Here is a 21,778-nt window from a genome sequence, read left to right as displayed (position 1 = left end):
AGAGTGCTTTCATTTAATTCATATTCTTGTAAATAATAAAGTTTTAATGTCAATTTACTTGTGGCTCTGAAACAATCAGTAAGGATAAATGAAGCTTCTCGAAGTTTTCATTTATATTTAACTTGATTGGTAGCACATTTGAGAGTGCTGTTATTTTTATCTGTAAAAAGGATATCTAAGTAACTGGAGTAACTTGGAAAAAAGTATCAATGATGTCACTACAGATAATTCTGTTTCTTAATGTTTGTGGTCCTATATGAACTGGGTAAAATAAAACAGTGCTTCCTGACTTATGTGAAAATGATATTATAGTGCAAGAAATTGTTTGGCTTAATAAGAATTCACTGTCCATTTTCCAAATAGTTTAGCCTCATGTTGTCAAGTGTTACTGTCAAACATACTGTCAGCCATCACACACAAAAAGTTCAGATTGTGTAGCTGATGAGATAGTGATGTGAAAAGATGCTGAAGAGACTCCCCCCACCCACCCACCTCACTGCCCCCAATACTGACTTGCATATTAATAGAGGTAGATTGCTTGAAGTGTTACTGCTTTTTGTTTTCTTTTCTGAAAATCATAGGTACTCCTGGGAGAAATGGACCCCAAAGCCTATCTTCTTTTGGTTCTGGTGAGTTTTTTGGATGTATTTTTAAATATGCCTGTAGTGCAACTTAAAGTGGTTATATACATAATATATTGATTTCTTTCTTGGAAGAATACTTTTGCAACAAGTAATGCCATAAACTATCACTGATCTGAATTTCCATGGATATAGAGAATAAGTTTTGTGGTGGGTGTCTCTTTTTTTTTTTTCTCTCTTCCTTTCTCTCCTTCTGCTTATTATCTTTTGTCTACTCAGCTCCTAGAATAGGTATCTGTCACTGGTGATTTCCACTGAAGCATAAGGAAGTTCTAACAGTAACAAAGAAACATATAGCAGCAAAACTTGGATGTGGTTTTTGCTGTTTAACCACACTGAAATGATCATTGAAACTCATGTTGTGGTTTAAAAAATAGAAGAACCGTGCAGAACAGCTTTTTTTTTTATTTATTTATTTTTTTTTAATTTTTTTGTGGTAGATACCCTTGTGATTTTTAGTGGCAGCAGTTTGTGTGTCACTGTAGATTACACTTGAAAAGTTGCAATTATCTAAATATGTTGACGTCTGCTTGTATGGCAGGGGAGAAATGACAGTTGATAAATTGGCAGATGGCACCCCAAGATCTGGCAGCATTTTAAGGACTTCATGCTGGTTTTGTTTTGTGTTTCTTCAGGTCAGGATGCTTGATGCTAGTTTCTCTGTGCCAAGAGATAGTGTTCAGACGAGGTTTCTAGTTAAATGAGTTTACCAACTTTCTTGAAAAGATTCGGAGTCTAATTGATTTCCTCAGTATCAGGGTGTACTTGCTGAACTAAAAGCTGCTTGTAATTAAAAGCACTTTTTGAAAGATGCTGAGGATCATTGCAAAGCCCAGTGTCCCATAAGTGTATAGCAGATGTCTTTCCTGAAGAGATGCTCCAGCCAACCAGATGGTATGAATTTGATTCTGGAACGACTGGATAAAACAGTTCTGACCTACAATTCTGATATTGTGGCAGTATATTTTTAATTTCCTGTAGTTGCAACATGAGTCTAATGCTTTACTCTATTGGATGTCAAGTGTCTGCATATCAATCAAGTACTTGAGACCTCTGTTAGCAGTCAGGATTTGTGTCGAGTAGCCAGTATAAAGCTTTGTGTAAGTGCTTATCATGTTTGTTACTCTTAACATTCTTCCAACTAAGCATCAGTAATTCAGGTATAGCCCTGAGTCTGAGTTTCATGAGCTCGTATGTGTAGTTTTTGTATATGAAAATGTGTAGAGAGTAATGCTGCCGACAAATTAACTGTCTTGATTAGTTGGTTTGAAGAGACTAACAGTAAGCAACAAAGTGTATATCTGGACTAGGAATTAAATTCCTCTTCCACTTCTTCACGATGATCTTAAAATACAACTTTTTTCAAAATCTGTTATGGCATTTTCACTTTATTTTCAACAGAGAAGTGCAATTAGTGTCTTTCTCCCCTTTCCTTTTCTTTTTTTCTTTTGTCTAGTTTAGTAGTTTTCTTATGATTCATTTTTTCCAAACTAATAAAGAATGTGGCTATGTAGCTTTGAGGTGTTGTATTTGATACTATAAAAATAGTTATAACTGCAAATTGGCCATAATACTTAGTGTTACTTTAGTAAATGCTTTTTAACACATTATTTTTGCCAGTTGAATAGCTACATTTAAGTGTTTACTTCAGCGGTGTTTCCTGGGTTGAGAATCAGTTCCCAAAATTGGGTGATAGGTTAGACTCTCAATTTTGTAGTTTGTGCAGAGTATTAGTATGTTGTCCAATATATAGCATGCAAAACTTTTCTTTTTTGGAGGTTAAACTGTTCCTCATCTTTGCAGTTGAGGATAGTTTTTACAACAGATTAAAAATACCGTGTAGCTGTTTGGATGTTCTGCAGTACAAGGTCTTATATTTTAAGAAAAGACAAAGGATCTTAGAAATGAATTGAAATAATGCCAGCTAGTACCATGTGAAAGGAGGCACATTTTTTTTTCTAGTAGCCTTATTCTTATAGTGAAGCTTTTGTTCTAATGATTTTAGCTATCTAAAGCTTTTGTTCTTACATTACAGTGCCATTGTTGACTATAATTTAAACTCATTCAATGAAGAGGTCCAAACCTCACTTGCCTGTCTGGCTCATGTGTTCTGTTGGAGAGTCAGGACTATAATTTCTTGCAACAGAGTTTTTATAAAAAGTTGATTACCATATTTATGCATTAGTTAAGTGTCTAGCTCAGTTATTAATGTTGCATTTATCATTTCTTCATGAATGAAAAAAATCAGGCATTTCTTTGATTTTTGTTTTCTGACTGCTTGCGCTTTTATCCATTTTGTAGTCATTTACAGCAACAATGTAAAGCCAGAATCTGGTTAGATATAAAGCAAGATGCAATGCTCTGTGCAGAGTTGAAGAGACTGTGTTTCTGAGCTTTTCAGGCCTTGTTCGTGAAGGCTCCTTTTGTCTGAAACCTTTTGTTTTCATGGATGTTGGAAACAAATGGATGTTCCAGGAGACCAGATCGTTTCCACAACTTGTGTTACTTATTGCTACAGCTGTGACTTTATTGCTAAGGCAAAATTTATTCACTGGGAAAAATACATTTTGTTGCATGCATGATTAATTTGCTAACTTCAAATGAGAATATATTTGTACGCTCAGTGTTTTAATGTAAATGCTACCTCCTGTGAGATGTAATTTTGAACTAGATGCAAAATTACCTCTAAGAATGCATAAAGTTAGTGCATTCTTTCTGTTTTTTTCCAACTTCCCTGGTAGAATTGGGTGACCAAGTTTTATTACTTCTGCGGTTGCCATACACAGTGAATATTTAGATCTCCAGTCCTTTATTGCATGAAGGTTAAAGGTAAGTTACGGAACAGTGGCACCTGATATTAGATAAGCTGAGCAAAAGGAAATACCCTTTTTGGTCCTTCCAAAGGTGAAGCTCTCATTGTAGGACTAAAGCAAGCAATTACTTATTGGGGAGCTTATGGCATGCAGAGACTCTGAAACAGGCATGAGGTTTATTATGAATAAGAAGTTACTCATGCTCTTAGCACAACACTATTGGATATACCCATAAGGTGTTACCAAGTAAGAACAATACCTCTTTGTACAGTTGTGGAACATGCGTATTAGTATCTGTTCTGGCTTTAGTTACTGAAGAAGGCTAAGGAAGCTATGAAAACTGAAGAAAGGGAGAACATGCTTCATCATGAAAGATAAAATTCGGTTCTCTTAGCCTTTTAAAGAAGAGGTTTAAAGGTTCCTTGTTGTAGTTTAGTCATCTGTGAGAAATAGAATATTGGAGGGCAGAATAACTTCAGTCAGGTGACTTGCCGCAAAAGTGAGTAGTAGTGCTGATCAAGCTCAGATGAAGAATAAGGTACAATTGCAGCAGTCCGTGCATTTTTCTCTTGGAGTACATTATTCCAGGTGGGTTCTGACTTCTCAGAGAAATTCTTACATTGGGATAGGATTCTTTGTTTTCTAACACAATACTCTGATTTATGGAGGCATGCTGTAAGGCTTAGTTAGCCGTGCAAAAGGGTATGATAGGAGGGTGTACTGTCAGCTTGTGGAGGAATTAGAGTTAGCATATGTTGATTCTTATCTTGTGAATTCCTCAGTTTTTAAAGGGTAGATTCTATGATTGCCCACACAAAATATTCTCACCTTTAATGCCTGGAAAAACAGGAGATTAATCTAGATAACTGTCCTTGATTTTTTAACAACAACAAAAATGCTTTCATGTTCTAAAATCTGTCATGAAAATATTTCTACATGGAAGTGTGCCAGCTTTCTTTAAATACTGTGAAGGTTGTCTTTCTGCATGCTGGTGAATATTGCTATGAGTGTCAGGTAGTTAATTGATAAAAGCATTTGTTGAAGACCCAATAGCTAGTCTTCAGCACTACGTGGCAAGTTATGCTACTGATGAGTTATCTAGTCAAGTAGCTTATTAGCTTTATTTCTGCTTTCATAGTCAGACTAAAGCTGTTAATATGTTTGCAGATGGTAGAAGAAACTATGCGAGCAGTGTACTTGTTGTGTGAAGATTTAAAAAGAAATTGATGTATATGTGAGTACAAGTATGGTCATAGAGCAAGTAGAATTGGGGAACTTGTCTGAGTTAAAAATAAGACAGGAAGAGTTGTGCTTTTAGTGGCAATTCTAGCATAAACTGGTCATGAAACTGTGGTGCTAACAAAACATGTAGAAAGCAGAGCAAACTGCTTACGTTTCAGCACTTTGGGTGCTCCTCTTTGGCCTTATCTTAGAATTTACTTTTAATAAACTTTTTTTCTGCTCTATAATATAAGCTTTATATCAAGATTGTATCTGGAACATAAAGATAGGCAGATTTTTTTCCCCCTTCGCCCCCTGTGAGTACTCAACTTTGCAGGTGCGAGTTTACTGAAAGCAAAATTAATTTTCAGAGCATAAGAATTTCCTTTCACACAAGAAATCCCAAAGATATTAAACTACTTTAAAATCTTTGATAAAGAATATTTGTTGTCAAGCTCTGCAGGAGAATTTCTAACAAACTATATTTCAATGCTCTCTAAATGGCAATTTAAAATTTAAGATTTCTGTGGTAGAATTTTTTAATGAAGTGAAACTTCTCTTGCTGAAACAATTCTACTTTTCTTTTGGAATTTCCTAACATCCTACTCTAGGGTATGAGAAATACTGCCTTAATAATTCAGGAAACTGCTGTGCAAATATCTTGCACATTTTCAAGTTTTTCAGTGTTCTACACTGGGAACCTTCTGCAGTGAGGTTAAAATCAGGAGGGAGATCCTGCTTTCTAACAGCTAATGGTTTGTCTAGCACTTGAGCACTCAGGTTATAGAAAAACAGTGTTTAAGTGCCTGTTGAAATTAGGCAGAGTAAGGAGGATTTAGGTCCAAGTCTTCCATATTCCAAAAGTGGTGCCTTTGAGTAGTTTTAGCCAGGAATTTCATTACAGATTTGTTGAAATGGAATTCCCAGTCTCTCATGTTATGAAGATTTTCAGCTTTTGTAAGTAGGTTGGAGTTGTTTATTTCTCTTTCTTTCCCACTCTCTCCTAAAGAGCCTGGAAATTTAGCAGAAAATCTTGGAAAGCCTTGTAAACTCTGTGGGGTGAAACATTAACTCCAGTGTTAGTTTACTAAACATAGTGAAGATTTTATAGATTGGAAATTCTAGCAGTCAAAGAATATAACTTTCTATTCGTACTTCTTGAAAATGAACAGAAAGATCAATCTTAAACCTCTTTTTACAGATGCTAGTACTGTGCATTGGAGTGTTTTGTTCCCTTTCTAGCTGCAATAAAGAGCCAGCTGTAGTATTTTTTTTAGATGTTTTTCAGCCCTGCGAACAATGAGGACCATCTGAATGACAGCATTGTAAGGACTAGCTGGGGCTGGTATGTTTATTACTATTATCTGAACTACTTTTTAAATATCTAAAATCTCTCATTATTTTTTTCCAGTAATTAGGAAGACTATTTCCCACTTTTTAAAGCAACTTTAGAGCTTTGGTTGACCATCAGAGTGACAAACCAGTAGCAAACTATCTCATGTGGTTGAGCCTTAGAAGGCTTTCAGGCTAATCAAGAATGTTCTTAAAAACAGACAGCTAAACTGCTTAGGTGGTAAGTGGTATAGCTATTACATGTAAGCTGACTATTAAAAAAACACACACACACACACACACACAACCAAAAAACTTGTCTTCCTTCTGTAATCTTAAAAAAATAAATACAAACATAAAACAGAATTAATCCAAATCTGTGCGAGTATGCTGTTTGTAGGATAGCTTACTCCTATTACATGTGTTCACTGGGGGGATATAGTGGGAGATGCACTGATTTTTATTTTGAAGAATTAGGAATATCTATCAGTCTGGAATAACTTTTGAAATCTATTACTTGTTTGATTAGATTTTTGCAGCATTATGAAAAGTATGTAGTATGACAGTCAATTTAAAGATTTAATTCCTTGAATGAACACTAACATGCTTCAGAAGTCCAAGTAAAATGGCTACTACTGGTGCTTAGAAAATGTTCCTCTAAAAACTAATGTCACCACTAGGTTGCACTTGTGCTGCTTTTTCTTGTATGCAGTGTTTTCCTAAGGTCATACATTTGCCAGAATATAATCTGGGATGCAAAAACCAAGACACGTGAACTCAATTTTCATGTATTCCAGAACAGTGTCTTCAAAGGTCAAGTGGCTGCATCAGTGAATTTGCATTTCCCTAGTGTTCTTTCCAAACTTAATCTTCTGAAAATAAATACTTTGGGAAGGTTGTATTTTGTTCCTTGCTGAAAATCAACACTCTTCACCACTTTTTTAATCATTTTCTGAAACCTGAAGACTTGCTATGAAGTAGGGTAACTCGTGGACCAGCTCTATTCAAGTGGTAATATTTTGCTGGGAAATTTCCTGAACTGGTGCACTGGAGGTGGTGGGATCTCTTTACAACCCCCACTACCAAGGATTTGAAGTGGGTCCTATTGATTTTTTTATTATTATTTTTTTCCCTACAGTGGCAGAGCTTGTTCCGTAAGGCCTTTTGTAACCTAACGCAAGTAATTTTCACGCTACCAAGTCTGTTTCTTCAGTAAGCACTTTTTAAAAACAAAGACCTATTTGGGGGATTTTAAGTTAGAGATTTCAAACATGTTTGCTATTATTTGACTCCAAGCTGTTGTAAGAAACTTGTTCCCTAGCCGTTTTCCAAACTGCTGATGACGCAAAGGTACGCAGGCTTCCTGCGGAGGGCATGCTTGCAGTTCACTTCTGTGGTATCCGTTTTGATGTTGGGAAGGAATGCTTGTAGTTCGCTTCCGTGGTGTTTCTTTGATGCTTCACAGTAATAACCTATGCAACAGAAGAACACAGTGCTGCAGTTATTTCTCTTGTTTGAATATTGAATAAATGAGCAGAGGGAGCAGCTGAAATGGTGGTGCGCAAAATGTAACACCTGAGTCCAACTGATGCTTTAAGAAAACCTCCTAGCTTTGGGAATTCGAGGGTTTTCTAGCCTGGAAGTCTGTCACAGTGGCTTTAAATTATAGACAGCGTTGTAAGGATTAGCTGGACCTGGCATGTTTGTTACTATTGTCTGAACAATTGAAAAAAATAAAATAGTGAGAGTTCAGATATTTAAAAACTAGCTAAGAGGAGGAGGAGCTTCCCGCTTTTGTTAAGTGACTTTAGAGCTTTGGCTGACCATCAGCGTAACATACCAACAGCAAACTGTTTTCCTCTTATTCTTCACAGTTAATCGCTGCGTGCTATGCTGAATTATATTGCCTCCTTGAAAATGTCATCCTAGAGCTGTGCTTTCTGTAGTATCTGTGTCTTTTCTCTCTCTAGTTAAACATAGATATGAATCTCATCTGATGTTTCCAAGTCTTTTCTCTTTTTTTCTTTTTCCTCCTGTCCTCTCTGACTCTGAAGTGCATTGGTTTATGTACAGTGTTTTATGTGACTGCAGTAAACTGAGTAATTAGATGACACTGTAGCCATAGTATAATTCTTTGGGACTTTTAACTTCAAGGTGTTATCCCAGAGGCAGGGGGGTATTTTTCCTTTTTTTTTTTTTTTTCCTTATACCTCTGGCTAGATCACTGAAGCCTAATATTTTAAGGCATGTTGTGCTAATATTAGTGACAAAACTGCATTGTGTCTAGTAATAATTTTTATTCTAAGCACTGTAGGATTGTTATTGTGAGCAATTCTTCCAAAATGACATTTTTGTTAGAGATGTCCTATACATGGAATATAACTGGCTTCTCCCTTAAGTCAGAAGTTAAAAGCAATGATTCCTGTGGGATTTTGTTGCTATTCTCAATTCTGAAAAAGATTGCGAAGAACATAAATGTCACCACTGGACATAAAAGAGAGACTGATCAGCTTGACTTCTGAAGCTGTTTGCCTGGAAATTCACTGCACTATCTCTTTGAAAAGCTGCTGACCTTATGATGGCTAAAAGCCTCTCTGTACTAGAAGAAATCTAAATTATTTAGAACCTTAGTTCATGCTTGAAGGAGGGAAGAAGTTCTCTCTTATTCTTTAAGTGAGTATTAGGGCTTAAAGTAAGTTCTGAAACAGCAAGCAGCTCTCAGCATGCCGGCGTATATTGCTGCCTGCAGAAAGATTAGCTTTTCAAAGTGGAATGCTGCCTGGAGCAAGACAGTAACAGGAAAAGGGGAAGGAGGTGATAATTTTCCGGAAATAAAAACTAGGGCACAAATGACTCTTGCTGCTAGTAGGATCCTGCTTCTCACTTCTCTTTTTGCATAAGCAATCACCTTTCAGTTCTTCCTTCATGAAAACATTCCAGTAAAACCCATCTGCTCAGCTCTGACCATGCTGTCTTATTACATGAAGCCAGTTGTTTTCTGCTTGGCATTTTCAGATCTGTAGATCTAGTTTATGATTTGGACTTGCTTGCTATGGCACTTGTCCTGCTCTGGTGGCTCTTGGTGATTTGTTGTATGTGGAAAGAGGAACAGAGGCAGCAGGAACACATACAAATAACTGTGGACTTGGCCTTAGGAGGCTGAATTGAAGAACCTACAGATGCTGATGTCCTTTGCTCCATCCTTATCATATTGCTAGTGTTACCAGGGAGTGGCAGATGCACTAGATGTGTTGGGATTAAAATAGGTCTAAACCCACCATCAATCTGACAGTGTCATCAGGTATTAATGCATTTAGCAGCACAAACAGACTTGTGTGATTGTTATGGGGAAGAGCCTCTCTGTCTGTGTTGATCACCTCTTTCCCCTTTGGAGTTGGGGAGAAGAGGACAGTATGGTGCTGGTAAGGAAAAGCTATCTATCCTTTTCTCCTATACATGATGTATATCATTTCCTATTTTATTTTGCTCTTTTCTGATCCTCTTTTCCATCTCCTTTATCTGATGTCAAGATGCAAATAGACCTCTCTGTGATCCTCATTACGCATCAAGTGTAGAGCATGCATGCATGTTCCTGTCGTGCTTAGTTTGGATCTTATGGAACACATTCCTAATCTTGTACCCTGTCAGAAGTAGGTACTAAATGGTCTTAACAGTACAGGTATGGAGTAGGGGGCAATGTTTTCCTCAGCACAGGAAACAACAACATTAGATGCACAGACACCACTGTGGTGTAACACAGTTCTGGAGATACTAGATTGGAGGAACCTTTCTGTGAGTTTCATCTCCCATAAGGAATATTCATATAGAGATGGTCAGTCTTCCCACTGACTGCTTGTCTGAGCTCTCTGAATGTTGGATGCTAGATGGGACCGAAATGCTTCTGTTGCTTTTTATTAATGCTGACAGATCCAGCTTCTGTATAAAGCAGACTTATTCCAGATTTGCAAGATTTAGCAGGATTCCCACCTCAAAGGCCCCCAAAATGTATTTTCAAGTATTTTCCCCCTAGTTAGAAGATTTAAAGGAAAAAAAAAAAAAAAAAAAGATATCCTATGGTATAGCTGTTTCTTCATGGTCTATCTGAACTCAAACTAGGGATGGGGAAGAGGGACAGTGAAAGAGGAGTTTTGTGGGATATGTTGCTTGCTCCATCAGACTTCACAGAGCAGTCCTCTCCTTGGGAAGTGGATAAAATGGGCTGCAGAGAGCTCAAGAAAAATGGGAGGTGTGGGTTCCCTGTGAGCAAGAGAAGCTAATATGGGCTGCAGTTTGAGGAACATTTGGAGACTGACTGTAGGCTCAGTCAAAGTCTAAGGATGCCTTTATTCTGGGAAGAGCTGACATTATTGTCAAAATGATCTGATTAGTGATCTAATATTTGAAGAGATGGATAATGATCTATGCTTAAAGTGTGAGACTACTGTGATGTCTTTTAACAAGCCTTCTGGCTTATTGCTGAGAACTGTTCCTAAGCATAAAGTCCGTAATCTTCCAACACAAAAAAAGTGCTTCCTTTGATTATTGTGCTGGATTAGGGAGGGATCTAGAAATGCAGGCCATTGGAAAGGTAGGCAAGCAGGTGTTGTTAATGCCAACATTCCTCAAGCTAGAAAGATTGCATGATGACAACATAGCAGGAACTGCATGCATGCAAGCCCCCCTGTGTGCAGAGGTTGCCCTGGGAACCGAACAAAAAAGCTAGTTAATTTACTGCCTTTTGTACTTATTGTGAATGATTTTGAGAAGAGGAGGACCAAAGACTAAAGAGTAGTTAAAGTACTTCAAAGTTGGTGGTACATCACTGTGCTGGGAAATATATTTTGGCCCACCATCGCAAGGCGTTCAGTGATATTCTGTGGCAGTTTGCTACAGAGGTCTGATTTTCTTGATGCAGGGCTGCAGGTCTTTTGCAGTGCTTACAAGTAGCTGCTTTGTTTTCGTTGCACCAGTTTGTGAGATGTTAGAGATGAGAATGAAGCAAGAACTAAAAAAGCTATTTTTAGTTCTAGTTGATGCGGTATATAAACACTAGAGAATTGAAAATTCTGTGCTTCTTGAGCAAGTAAGGCATGCTATTAAAATACAGATATATGGTAAGAGAGGAGGATGGGTAAGGTACCATAGGGATGCAACCTGTCAGTCTGATTGTACTTGCTTTGGTTATACTTGCTTCAGAGCAAGTTAGTTTAATGGATTCTGGAACTCAAAAAACTGTCAGAGGGATAGATGCTGGAAAAGATTACCCATGATTTGATGAAGTAGTAGAAGCAAGGGACTGAGGCAGGGGAAGTAACTAATTTTATTGCCTTTAAAGGGGTACAAAGGCTGTGGAAGCTCTTCAGTTGAATCTGCAAGCAACCTGAGTAAGAAAATACGAGCTGTTACTGTCTTGTGTCCCAGAATGGCTATTCTTGGGCAGTACTTGTCGTCCCTAGGCTTACGACTGGTCACCAAAGCAGCTACTGATTCTGGACAAAGTAGTGAACTGTGCTTTACACAGAAAAATGGTCAATGCAAGTCTGTAGTGCTTAGCAGCATATATTTCTTAGCAGCATATATTTGTAATTCGTGGTCATAGGCAAAAATGTAGTGTTTTGATATCTCTGTAATGGACAGTGATTGCTTGAAGACTCTGTTTCTCTGTTCTCTAGTTTTTTTTGTTTGTTTTAATCTTTTTGCTGGTGGCAGCTGGGAGGGACCAATGTGTTTGTAAAAACATTTGCATATATATCTAATAGTGAAAAACATTTTTTTTTCCCCTGAGGGCTAATTGAATAAGGAGAGAGCATCTATTTTGAAGGAACTTCTGTAGCACTGCTTGTTTGCTGTAGTGTTTGGGTACATCCAGAATCCAACTGGCAAGACTGGCAAGAGTTTTGTTTTAATGTGAAATGGATGCCTGCTTCCTTGTTCCTATGCTGATAAACTGAAGCATCTGCAATGCTGAGCTGCCAAACTAAATAGTACTTTTGTTAAGCAGTCCTCAAGTACTGAACTGTTTTACAGAATAGAATTATTTGTGGATTTAAGACTGTAAATGTTGACATAATATTTAAAGCTGAAAAATTCTAGTAGAAAATGTTAGCTGATAATTCTGTTTGGATAAACTCAAGTCAGTCAAAAGAAACTGCAAAAAATGCCCTCTGAAATGATCTACAGTGACACTGAGAGGAGAGGAGAGCTGGAGTATGCCTTCAGGAATATTAAAGTAATCCTCTCCCTAACAGTCTCCAAAGAATAATTATATGATCTGTGACATTATTGGATGATATATTCAGCTGGGGAGACCACCCACTTCCTCCTCCTCCCTTTTCTCCTCTTCTAGCTCTCAGCCCCACTGAGTCCCATAGCAGCTCAAGCATGAACACTCTGATGTAATTCAGAGGCTGTTGGTTTTCTGAATCGCTAAGTCGGTTTTATTTTGAGGACAAGCTTTGTTTCTACAACATCTGGTGGGAAGAAGCTGCCAGCAGCATCTACACTGTGCATATCTGCTTTTTCTGATTCTGTTTGTGCACATGGAATAAGGGCAAAGGCATGGAGATCTGATTGGTTTTTTGTTTTTTATTCTATTTTACTTTTTTAAGCAAGAATTGCTTGAATTCCAGGGATACGTTAAAAGTATAGCATGTAACAGTATATGGAGACTGTTTCTTGCTTGCTTATCTTCCAATTGCACTGAAGACATGTTATGGTCCCCGAAATTTTCCTTATCCAACATGCGTGTACGACTGACCGCAAAGGGGTTGCTCCGAAACATTCGACTACCTTCTGGTTACAAGAAAAGCACTGTTATATTTCATACAGGTTTGTATTTTTAATATGGTGATTAGCATATGCATGGGGGACATCTTGTTTACTTCAACAGCAGCTTATTTATAGTAAATAAAATGATTTTGGGTATGAAAGTTCTTGAATTTCATGTAGAAGTGTGACTTTTGAGCAAGATAGCTGTATATTCTGTGCAACTGGAAAGCTTGAGCTTAAATTCTGTGTGTGTGCACATACCCAAACTGAACTGTTAATTTGGAAGATGGGTGTTCTGTTTATGAAATTCAAATTGAAATTTACTCTTTCCTCCCACAGATCCAAAAATAGAATCAGGAAGTCGGTGCCATTAAATATTTATCTGATCATTAAAATGATTATCTGCTGAAAGCTCCTCCTGTGAGGGAGGAATGAATGCAGGCTGTCACACAATGTTTTTCTGCTTGTGGCTGTAAGAAATATTTAAATGTTTACAAGTAGATGTCTGTAGTCATATAAATGTTAAACATGTCTTATCTGTAAGTAGAACAAGCAAACTTTTTTGCTCATTTGTGTTGATACAAACCTAAAAAGGTACAAATTTTTCATTCAGATGCTTTAGAGACATTCAGGAGAATGTACGTTAAAAAAAAATGTAAAGCTGCACATGACCTGATTTTGATTTTAAGTGAGAGGTAAAACAAGTAAAGCAAAAATTTGGAGTGGGAAATAATTGTTCCTCGAGCATGTTGCAGGAAATACATGTATGTACATATATACATACATATGTACATACATGTGTGTATTTTTTTGCTAGGATACATGACATCCAGAGAAAACTATGGCAATCTGCATATTGCATAAAAACCTTATTTTCTCTACCACACTGCTGCTTTACATTTTGCTTAAGGAGGAGCAAGCAGCTGCATTAACTAGTTTTGCAAAAGCTCTTCCTCTCAAGCATTTCCTTATTCTCTTGAACACCACCCTTTTTTTGCTGATATATTTGGAGATCAGTTCTACCAATCGGCTTTCCTTTCTATCCTGGCATTTCATATAGCAGCTTCAAATGTTTTCCTTGTTGTTATCTTTCTCCAGCAAAGTAAAGTCAGTTTGAGTTTCTCCAGGTGATAAAATCAATTATGAACATAATGTAGGCTGACTATCCAAATAAAATCTTGGCTGCTGGTTCCAATTTGCTTGTATGTCTTTTAAGCTAGGTTCAAAACACTCTTGATAATGAAAGTTCCTATATGAGATGCTCTTTCTGCGTATACCTAAATCCTTGATATTCCTAAAAACATGAAATTTTCACATATTCCAGGAAGAATATCATAAAGGAGCAAGGGGGAAAAATGTTCAGTCCTCCATGTGCTCACTAGCTGCTACCAAAATTTATATCAATTAAAAAAAATAAAAATATGTTCAATTACATGTACAAAGGTAACTTTACAATGATGAGAATCCACTTGTGTGTTGCTTTCATTTAGTGGATATAAAAAATAAAACCAGTCTGTTGGAACCCTCTGTTAAATACAGCATGTAAAATAGCCATGTGTTTCAGTTAGGCATCCCTCCCTGTGTAAGTGCTGAATAGACCTTCTGTGTGCGTGTGTGTGCGCGCGCGCGTGTGTTTGTGTGTGTGTTCTCTGATGTGCGTTATATTCAGCTAATGGAATAGTACTAAAAGTACATAAATTCTTTGCCTGGTATGCCCCTTCTGCTTTGTTGTCCTCATGTCTTGCAGGAAGTCAGCAGGTTAAGCAAAAAGCTGACCAGTGTTTGGTTAGTGCTGAATATACCAAAAAAGTAGGGCATCTGGAAAACCAGGTCACATGCTGTAGGGAAGAAGGCAAGTATGTATAGATAAGCTGTGTTTCTCAAAACAGTGCACTGAAACTTGCTGGTGGTTATTTCAGGTTCATAAAGCTCTACAACAGTAGATCAGGCAATGACAATGTATACTACAGAACACATAGGGTTGGAGGGTTTTCTTGTTTGTTTGTTTTTTGTTAAGACATTCATATAGATCCTGCAAAAACAAAAAGGCTTCCTCATGGTACTTAATGTAGTTTATTAAAACGACATGTGGCTTCCTTCGTAGGTCACCTAAGCAATGAGAAATAGAATGTACGAGGAGCTATATCAACCAATAAATGAGGAAGTAATTGGAAAAAGGAATTTCAGGGTTCAAGCAGGAATACATGATACTGTGTATGAGAGAGTTATGAAAGCATCATTCAATTCTGGTTTTGATGTGCATTGCATTTTGATAAGTGTTTTCATGGATTTCATTCGCTGCTACCTTCTAACAACTCAGAGCACCTTCCATGATTGTAGAGCATCCTTGAGATATTTATGTCAGTTATTCACATGCAGAGTTTTAACATAGTTTAGCAGAGGAGCATAGGTCAAGATTCATCTGTTATGTCTTGGTTGACAGTTTGTGGTACAGTGTCTTTGTGAAGCTAGGATGCAAACAGTCTTGAGAGGAGGAGGATGGAACTTGCTCTTAGGTTTTCATCTTGGTTTGAGGATTTTCTGCAACAAGCTTGCCTTGGTTCTTCACAATGTATATGATGGCTGGGCAGACAGTTATTTGCACTGACACTGAATTATTCTAGCTTTATCACCACAGTCTTGGGCTGAAGTGTGTTTGCGTAGCTTACGTCTTACCTTGTCCACGTGGAGGTGTTAAGGTAACTGTAATACTTGAAGTACCGTCAAGTATCTTGCAACGTAAGCATACAGCATGTGTAAGGGGAAAACAAATGCAATAAGAGTTTTGCAGGAATGAGAATTAAACCTGAAGAAACTTGTTGTAAAATTTAAAGTGTATTTTAAGGTCATTCAGTGTATTGCCTTGTGTCTAACCTTCATAGCTCTGAGCTCTTCTTCTCAAGGTGGTCATATCCAGAAGTGTTTTCTCCTTTTAAATGCAGGCAGACATCCAGAATCATCATTTTTCTCAGCTGCTGGGAGTATGGTACACCTGTATTGTTAACTGTGAATAGTGAGCATCTTCAGGAAAACAATCACTGAAATACTTCAAAAAATACTGTATTTACCCATCCTCTGATTTACTGCAAATGAGTTTTACTAGTTACTATGACAAAAAATTTGACACTTCACAACTGCATAAACATGATAGGTATGAGTTAAATACGAACCAGTACCTTTCAGTGATGAAATTTAAAATGTAATTCCTTTTATTAAGCTGTTAAGTAAGGGTTTTTACCCTTACAAAAGAGTGACTAAAGTGCTTTTATGCTCTTCATGCATCAGTGGTGTGACAGAGTAGATCATAATCTCTGGATTATTCTATCTAAATTATAGGAGAAAGACATTCTTATATGAATGTTTCAAAATATTCCTTTTGTGTTGCTTACGTTTTCTCTTATGTACAGATAAAATTCTGCAGAAGCAGACAGTTTTGAGAACAGATCAAAGCCCTTGTGCCTTGTGCCTAGAGTCTTTGAAGGATTGTGTACTGAACTGCACTGTGCCATGCTGCTGTTTTCCCCTGAGCAAACATACTTAGTATTCTTATCTCTGGTGACTTCCATTGTTTACCAATCCATGAGACTGTCTTATTAACCTGGGAATAAGAGGTGTCTGCTAGATAAACAGTAGTTGATGTTACTAGGGCAATGTCAAAAGAAAAAAAAATCCTTTCTTTGCCAGCAACAAGTAAATATTGGATATGTTTGAGTAGATGACATCCATTTGTGAAATGACTTCTCCAAGTTTTACTTCAGATCACACTGGGAACTACCCAAAGTTGCTTCCAACTGTAGCAAAGCAGTACTCCTAAGCAAGCTACCAAAATCTTGAGGAATCTGAAATCCTCAGGTATTATGACTTACTTAAGTGTTCATATGCCATGGTTTTTCCTAAGAATAACTGCAGTGTAGATTAATGTCCAACACGGCGCTTTAATATAGAATCTGCAAAAAGCTACCCAAACCACTCAACCCTTAGTATTCTAAATCTAAAAACCTACCAGAGAGATTTGATGCTGGATAAGTATGTTAAATATCTGTATCACCTGCCAAGGAAAAAAATAGCTCAGAAATATAAACTACTCATCTATTCCGAGCAAAAGAAGTTAAATAGTTGGAAACAATTTGTCATGAGTGATTTTCGGTTTACTCATGTTCCAGTTGAAGTTGATGAGACTCAGCTGCTGGTTTAATCTGTTCAGGAATAGGTACTAAATGACTTGCCCTTGTGTTTAAGATTTTAATCTTAATAGATCATAGCCACATCTGTAGGTGATAGCTAGGCCTTTAGGTGATGGCTAGAAGGAGGTTCTGTTTTTTAAGCAGTAGGGCTCTGTTTTGGAGTTGGCAATGCTTATTTTATACAAGTCTAATGCAACTTATGCATTTACGCCAAGTATAACATGAAAATAAGGCTAACCCTTTTCAAACAAAGCCTGGATAGCAGAAAGTAGAGGAATTCCTGTCCTCAGGATTCAAAGAAAGGGTTTGTATGTGATGTTAATACTTACAGTATGCCTATACTTTAATAGAGCATGAACATGTATGTAAACATGTATGTAAACTTTGGAAGAAGCAGAACTAGAGTACTGTGAAAAGCAGATACATGGCAATTCTTTGCATTCTGACTTTCCACCGTACTGAGTGATGTTGGGTATTTTATTCCTTCACTTATGCAGGCTAATTATTGGTGAAGGATGCCTGAAGTATTTATCAATATTAAATAAGTAGAATTACTGCTTCAACATCATGTAAGAATAGCTAATTGGATAGTAAAATAAAAGCCCAGCAAATTATCCATGCTAATATCATTGAATATGCTAAATGTGCATTTGTTTCCACTTGATATGTGTAAAAATGGTCCAGTTGTAATTTGTATTGTTTAAGTGGCAGGCAGCTACAGACCTTAATAGCTTTTAAATTATTTTGGGAGATTTCCAGTGTATCAAAGCCAGACTTAGACTTCTAAAAACTGCCTTTGCCAGTTTCGTGGCTTGTGCAGATGAACCTTTTTACCGTTGTAGAAATGGCTCATAGTGCTCAGACACTACTGCCAATTCAGTCATTTCAATTAGAACTTTCCAATAAGCAGCAGCTTTGGGCAGAAATCATATCATGTAATTTCCATGCTAGAATGCAACAGCTTGAGCTTTTGCAGCCAGTTGGCTTGTTTTGTGGTACTATTCTTCGTAGGCACAAAGCTGTGACAGGAGCATGGTGGGGGGAGTGGAAGCCAAAAAGTTTTTCTTCAATTAAACATAGGTCTCATTGCTGCAAAAACTGACCTTTTTTTAAAGTCATGTTTGAGTACTGTGAAACCTGTATTGAATGGTTTGGGACCACGCTTCTCACTTGTTGCAGTCCATTGCAAGAGATAATGTCTGTTTTTAGATCAGTTTTAATTTAGTCTCCTGTAATGAAGGAGTTTGCCTCTCCTGTAAAGACAGTTTCTTGTACTGAGGAGCATCATTTGTAGGAAAGAACTAGATAGATTTAATGTCTTTTAGGAAATTGTCAGTGTTTAAAACAGCTTTTGAATGTTTCACCAAATACCATATCTAAACTAACATATTTAGAAAAAATATTTGCGAACACACCCTACCTTTGTTGGCCCTCCTTCCCCAAGAGCAAAGTATTTTGAAGGTTGCATTACTCAAGCTGGCTGGCTTGCTGCTGAGTTCACCTGTGCCTGTATTTACTCATCTTTGACATATCTGCTGTCTCTGGTTAACTGGAGTTGTGCTGACATCAGCATGACTTAATTGAATTACATCTTCATTTTAAAAACAAGTAATTATTTTTACCATGATAATACAGTGTATTAGTGCTGTAGGGTTCTTTAACGAAGCACTTCATACAAAGTGAATTTTAACATTCAAAGCTGTATTTTCAAAAGGAAGTTTAATTTTTAAGTTTTCTTAGGATGCTGGTGAAGACCTCAAATAGACACAAATCCTCTCTCTTCCTTTTTCCACCCTTGAGCAATCAAATTTCTGTGCTTTGAGGAAAACCTTGCCATGTTGTAGTTGTACTTCTGCTCTGCTTTTTCTGGTACAGCCAGACACCATTTAGGCTATACTTATGATATACTTAGTGGAGTTGCCAGCACCTTTCTAACAGTCTCTGTAAATTATGCTCTTCAGTGTGAAACTGTTGTTTCTCTTCTGTCCTACAGGGTGAATAAAATAGCACTTGATTTTCTGTGCCAGCAGTATAGTTTACATCTTTAAATCTCTTTTTTTAAAAAAATTGTATTCAGTTTAACTGTCCACATACTCAAATATAGAAATAACCCACCTTAAATAACCTGGCTTATATCTGACAGAGGTGTTTAATTACAGTTGCTATTTATGAACCTGCCTTGGTATCTTCTTAACTGATGTCTGATAGTCATAGCAAATGAGCTAATAATCTTGTGTCCTGTTTCAAAGTCTTGGTTAAATTTACTTTTGCTACTTCTAGTCATATGCTACTTAAACATTTATAGTAAGTACAAGTTCTTTCTCAAGATGCTTGTGTAAACGTTTTGAATGTGATATTATGGAAATAGTTTTAGTTAGGGAAGAAACAGAGCAGCTGGGATGGACACTTGTGATGCAAATCTTTTAATGAAAACTCGGCCTTTTCTTAAGAGCTTGCAGTACTTTGCAGTACTTGCAGTACTTTGGTAGAAAAGCCTGGGAAATATTGCTAATAATAGTCATTAAAGATACTAGTCTTCCTTCTTTAGTACTGTTCTTGAGTCTCAGATATTTCACTGGCCTTCATTTTTGTCTGCTTGTGAATGTTAATATTAGAAGCATGTAGATTATTAAAAATTGAAAGTTTATTACAAAAATCTATTTTTGTAATAAAAAACTTCAAATGCTAAATAGCAAAACAAGAATACTGGAAATACTTCTAGCTGGAGAATGAGTGAACTTATTTATAATGCCAGTTAAACTGCTGTACTTGGAATAAAGCAGAAGCCTAAAAATGTTGCATTCTTAGCTATAAGCGTATGCCACCTTCAGGTATTACTATACAAACTACAAAAGGTTTAATCTGCTTATTAAACTAATGTGTTTTGCCACTTAAAGTCCTAATATGAAGTGAGTAACATGAGCCTATTAAAACTATATTCATGTGCCTCAGGAGGGACCTCTGTTATGAGCTGGGGTCAAAGATGATGAGATGCATCTGGAATGTACAGTGAACGTTTTTCCTTCTTGCATTTGTTAGTAGCACAAGTAGATGTGTTTGTAATCAGAGATGTTAATCTCATGTACAGGTTTTAGTCATCTTAGTAAGTTATGGGTCTTCCTCAGTGAACTTTTGATTTAGGTGAACTATCACCTCCCTGAGAAAGTTACTGTTGTCCTTTCTCTTGTCCCGGCCGCTAGCTACTTAAGCAAAAGGGAAGGTCGGCTGGTTTCACAGTTGGTGTTCGTTCACTTAAGCAGAAGTACATGGAGGCCCAGGAGAGCATTAGATGTGAAGAGTGATACAACAAATGCTTTAAACCTCCTCCACAGGAATTGCTTGGACTTTACGGCAGGCACCACAAATGTTCGCTTTCTTGAGGGGGGCACTAGTACCTGTCAGGCTAGCAGTGCTCTGTCAGGGTCTGTCCAAGTGATCCTTAATTGCAGAGTTTGCATTCGTGAACTTTTTCTTCCAAGTGACTTCTAAGCAAAGACTAGTATTTAATTTCCAGGTCCAATCAGCAAGCCTGGAAAGGACTATGTACCTCTTGGATATCGAAAGGATGTACATCTCGTTGCTAATGAAAGCTCGGGGCACTGCCGTGTTCTCTGTTTTTCAGCTTGGCGAGGTAGTTCTGCGCGGGCTGTGCTGCGTTGCTCTTGGGCACGATTCAGCAGGCCATTCCTGAGGCGGCGGTGCGCAGTGTTCCGGGGGCCTCCCCGGGGAGGAACGTTTGCTACTTAGTAACAGGAAAACTGCTTATCGTAACAGGAAATACGGAAATAGTTCCCTAACTGCAACATGGAGACTGCCAGCAATTGTATAAGTGGAGCTTTCGTATCTTTGGAAAAGAGGACACACCACTGGCCCTTGATGCCGGGAGATCTGGCACTTGAGATGCCATGTTTTCTGCCTTGAAGTTTCACTGCAGAATGGAAAACTGAATTCACATGGAGGATTTTAACTAGCAGCCACTGAAGTGTTTCTGTTAACAGGCATTTTTATTCTGTTAGCCAGGAAATTGTATTTTACCCCTTGGGTAGATTTAAAGTACTTTTTAAAGGTTAGCTTTAGACATATGTTGAATTAGGCTGGTATTCCTTAGAACATGCTATGCTGCTGCCTCCTGAAAGATGTTATAACTCTGTGTATACTTTTGGAGGCTTAAATTTTTCTTCATTCTGCAGAGACTTCATTTGTTAACTGTGTGAATATGTGTAGTCAGAAGGATGCTTATGTAAAACGCAGGAGCTTATTGTCAAGTGAAATAGTAATAGTGGAAGTTATTTTTCCTTTGACATATGTAAGTATTTTCTTAACATATAACTACACCAGTGGAGGTAGATACATGTAAATAACATTCCTAATCCCTTAGGAGAACAGTGCTAACCTGTAGTAACCCAAATTCTTAACCAAACTATGAAACAGTTATAGAAATTGATAACACTCTAATTATGTACAGGACAAGAATAATGCAACTTTCCTTATGCTGCCCTCTAGGTATGCCAGAGCAGTCATCAGAAAGGAAAGTAAATGTTTGCTTCTACTCTGTTAATCTGTACTGCAGTTTCTTCCCATCCTTCCCCCAGTAACTGCTTGGTTATTTTTGAGTTATGAGCCCCTACAGACTTGATGGTCATGCCTCTGTCCTTGCTGATAATTCTTTTTAATTCATGGACAAAGCTGCTGTCCTAGCTTGGTCTGTAAATTCTAATTTATAGTAAGAAATTCATGACTTTAAAAGTTCAAGAAAAAATGCTGCATGTGCCAAAAGGAGAATTTGAATGTTAGCTATTTATTGTGTACTTTGAAACTG

At 37.4% G+C, this 21,778-nt stretch overlaps 1 protein-coding gene across 6 annotated transcripts in view; it reads left to right on the top strand.

The window, feature by feature from the left end:
• MTUS1 (microtubule associated scaffold protein 1) overlaps positions 1–21,778 on the top strand; it is a 120,104-nt gene that overhangs the window by 53,842 nt on the left and 44,484 nt on the right. For 5 of the 6 annotated variants that reach the window (XR_009958401.1, XM_062575642.1, XM_062575639.1 and 2 more), the window contains one exon: positions 582–629. Coding sequence is in view for 5 of the 6 variants with exons in the window: in XM_062575642.1 (XP_062431626.1) it covers positions 582–629 (48 nt within the window). In the remaining variant the exon portion in view is untranslated. Of the gene's footprint in view, positions 1–581; positions 630–12,370; positions 12,836–21,778 lie in introns of those variants that run through there. The other variant, XM_062575643.1, reaches the window with a different exon arrangement.

Source organism: Rhea pennata, chromosome 4, assembly GCF_028389875.1.
Source record: "Rhea pennata isolate bPtePen1 chromosome 4, bPtePen1.pri, whole genome shotgun sequence".
NCBI lineage: Eukaryota > Metazoa > Chordata > Aves > Rheiformes > Rheidae > Rhea > Rhea pennata.
The sequence above is the reverse complement of the archived record's forward strand: the minus strand, read 5'-3'. Positions and strand labels throughout refer to the sequence as shown.